This window comes from Ictidomys tridecemlineatus, chromosome 1, assembly GCF_052094955.1.
Source record: "Ictidomys tridecemlineatus isolate mIctTri1 chromosome 1, mIctTri1.hap1, whole genome shotgun sequence".
NCBI lineage: Eukaryota > Metazoa > Chordata > Mammalia > Rodentia > Sciuridae > Ictidomys > Ictidomys tridecemlineatus.
In genome coordinates, this window is record NC_135477.1 from 85,748,835 (window position 1) to 85,752,256 (window position 3,422).

Below are 3,422 nucleotides of genomic sequence, written 5' to 3' on the forward strand. Positions count from 1 at the left end.
CTTGTCATTTGGCAGTCAGCATGTCACTAGTGATGCTCTATGATGTCATCTAACTTCTTCCCTAGAACTGATACCCGCTGCTGGGACTCCAATCTCTCATGAATATATTGAGTGTGAAGCTCATAAAGCTCAATCTGTAAACAGAATCATGTTTCTCCACCTTCTATTCCCAAAAATGAAAATGAATATAAAGAGGTATTCCTTGAGTCATATTATAAATCACAACCATAATATACTATGCTTATATTAGTCCAATTCTTTTTTGGGGTACTGGGGATTGAACTCAGGGGCACTCAACCACTGAGCCCCATTCCTAGCTTTATTTTGTATTTTATTCAGAGACAGGGTCCCACTGAATTGCTTAGCTCCTTGCTTTTGCTGAGGCTGGCTTTGAACTTGCTGTCCTCCTGCCTCAGCCTCTGGAGCCACTAGGATTACAGGTGTGCACCACTGCACCAGCTATATTACTTCTATTCTTGAAACTAAGTGCTCTTATAGAAAGTAAAAATCCCTCCATGAACAGACATTGTATAAAAACTTTAAAGCATTGCTATACCCTGTGTCTTTCTTTGGGATATTCCCTCACCTTGAGTGGCTTTACCTTTGGAGCCCAAGGAAAATATCTTCTTCTGACACCTAATGATTTTAAACTGCCTCTTGTAAAGTAGCCTATTTAGTACACAGTTCAGATTCAGGAAATGAAGGATATCAAAGTTTTGTTATGAACAAGGTGAGCTTATCTTAGCCAAAAGATCCTTTTCACCACCATGACTTCTCAGGTGTTGACATGCTAGCTCTGTTCTAACTTAACAGATCCCTAGGGTTTGGGGAAGTGCCTGCGGTCAGTCAGCCATATGGCAGGGCTCATTCATGCCCAGGATGACCCCAGTCTGGGATGGACCAAAGGCCATTCACGTGCATCACACATCTATCAACCTCCAGCATGGCAGAAGAGAACATCAGCAGCCCAGGGTCACTGTGACTCAGTGATAACCTACAGATTTATTCACATCATTATCTCATTATCATTTCATCCATATGGTTTGGCCAGCTATCCAACACTATTCCAACAGGAGACACTATTTTATCTTATTCTACTGTATCTATGCATCTATTTTTCGGCCTTTAACATATTCAGAGTCCTTAAGGGAAACCAGAAGGCAACTGGGTTGATTGGGATATGCAAGTCCACTTTGGGGCCCGGGACAAGCACTGGGAAATCTTTAGTTGAGCCTCTTTCTCTCTCCTGCTCCCTTCCCACCCCACTCGCTCGGCCATGGAAGCTCCCTGACAAGAAGTGATTGTCTCAGAAGCAGTGATTTTTATCCTTGGCTGCTGGAGTTAAAACTGAGACACCAATGCCTTTGCATAGGGAAAGGGGGAGGGGAGCAGGTGAAATCCCTGGAGATCTTACACAGAGAGGTGCTCACCTGAGAGGATTTGAAACTGTACTAAAGGGGAACTTTCCCGGGCCATCATAATCTTTACCAGCCTGAAACATTTAACTTCCCACCTTGAATGTCAGGCTGTCTGGGCTGCTCTGCTGCCTGATTTCTGAAGGTCACAGCACAGAACACGCCAGTTGTCAGGTCACAATAATTCAAATACTCATTCCCTTAGCATGATAGTCTAGCCTCTAGCGGGGGAGAGTGTATATTTCCTCGTAGGGTGGAGGTGAGAAGCGCGCACAGTCCCCTTCCAGCTGTGTGTCTTCTAGCTGGTCAGCATCAGGGCTGCGTCTGAAATGTGACAGAAAACACAGGTGTGTTACAGCCCAGGACCCTACTCACAGAACTAGTGCTGCCACCCTGAGCAGCAGACGACAGACCATAGTCCTCACCCCTGCCTTATAGACCAGATGCAGCTGTAGATCCTGAGCGTGACAGGTGGGAGAGGGCCATCCCCAATACGCTCCCCATACCTGTCATTTCCACCATCCACGAAAGAAGGGCAGTCCTCGTCCTGCACAAACACAGCATTGTCTTGAGGGTAGATGGTGTAGTACTGAGGGGGACTTGGCATGGTGGCAGTTGCGCCTCCAGAGGGTATGAGACCACAGGGGTTCACCACAGGCTGCAGGTAGGAGGTGTTCATCCCCATCGGCTCCTGAGAACTGTAAGGAGGAGGGATATACTGCACCACAGTGGCCCCGTGGAAGGTGATGGGTTGGTTGATGCCGGTGAATACAAAGGATTGTCCTCCTGATGTCTGTTCCGAGTCCAGGACCCTTTCCTCACTTTCTTTGCACAACTGGCAAGAGAGCATTTTGAATTTGCACACAGCAATGAGGATGAACGTCACCCCGACTGACAGCAGGATGGGCCCAAGGAGCTGGGTCCATTCAAAATGGGAGACGCCTTGGTATTTGATCCAGCCCATGACGGTGAACGTGATCCCCACTAGTCCCAGAAAGATGCCTGAGAAGAGTAAGGTGGCCCCCGCCTTGTCGTCGTCGGACACCTGGATGTCAGCGGTACTGGGTGTGTAAGGAGTGACCGAAAACACATTGAGAGGGAAGTCCTCCAAGCGGCTGCCGTGCTCCATGGTCCCTCCCGCAAGGTCCCTGCTTCTCAGAGGGGAAAGGGATTGTGAAAGCCGAGGAATCGCAGGTTCAGATTAGTTATAGAAGAACTTTGGGCTTCTGTGGTTAACAGAGTGTAACACGCTGAGGGCTGAACTTTGTTTAGAAGAATAAAGGTCTGAGAAATGAAGCCTGAAATTTTGTCATAAATCACCAGCAAGTGGAGGTCTGTGTTTTGCAAGCCAATGACAAGCTCTCTCTGGGGTTCACATTCATTCATTCACTCATTCAGAAGACACTTCTCAAGCTGCCCTTAGGCCTGGAGGTGCTCTTCTAGAACTAGACAAGTTATTGCTCCAAGCCCTGTTTTTGACCTCCCAAAGCCAGGTTTGTAGAAATGGCAAAGCTGCCTCCAGGGGACCCTTGATGTATCCACCACAGGTGCTGGGAGCGTAACCGAACTTTGCTACTGAATCAACTGGTTACAAATAGGTGGACACTATTTCTTGGCTGTATGTGTATTCCCAGTCACTTTAGAAATCTCTAGTCATGATGTATTTGTCATAATCCATTTTCTGTTGCTATAATAGAATACAATGTGCTGGGTGATTTATAAAGAACAGGAGTTTATTTCTCACAATTGCAGAGGCTGGCAAGTCCAATACTAAGGTGCTATAGCGTATCTGATGAGGGTCTTCTCTCTTCATAACATGACAGAAGGCATCTTGTGGTAAGAGCTCAAGAATGTATCAGCTCAGGTCTCTCTTCCTCTTGTTTTATTTTTATTTATTTATTTATTTATGGGTGGGAGGGGACTCATTCAAATCATAGCAATACTTAAAACTTCATTAACAGAGTTACAAAGCTCTGAGGTCCTGTTCTTTCCTGGCTGGACCATGTG

General features: G+C 46.5%; 1 protein-coding gene across 1 annotated transcript; it reads right to left on the minus strand.

Moving 5' to 3' along the window:
- Nucleotides 1-983: 983 nt before the first annotated feature.
- Tmem174 (transmembrane protein 174) lies at nucleotides 984-2,619 on the minus strand. Its single transcript, XM_005328958.5, has 2 exons — nucleotides 1,922-2,619; nucleotides 984-1,739 (listed from the first exon to the last, which is right to left on the minus strand). The coding sequence occupies exons 1-2, from the start codon at nucleotides 2,542-2,544 to the stop codon at nucleotides 1,637-1,639; spliced, it is 726 nt and encodes a 241-aa protein (XP_005329015.1). The 5' UTR covers nucleotides 2,545-2,619; the 3' UTR covers nucleotides 984-1,636.
- Nucleotides 2,620-3,422: the final 803 nt, after the last annotated feature.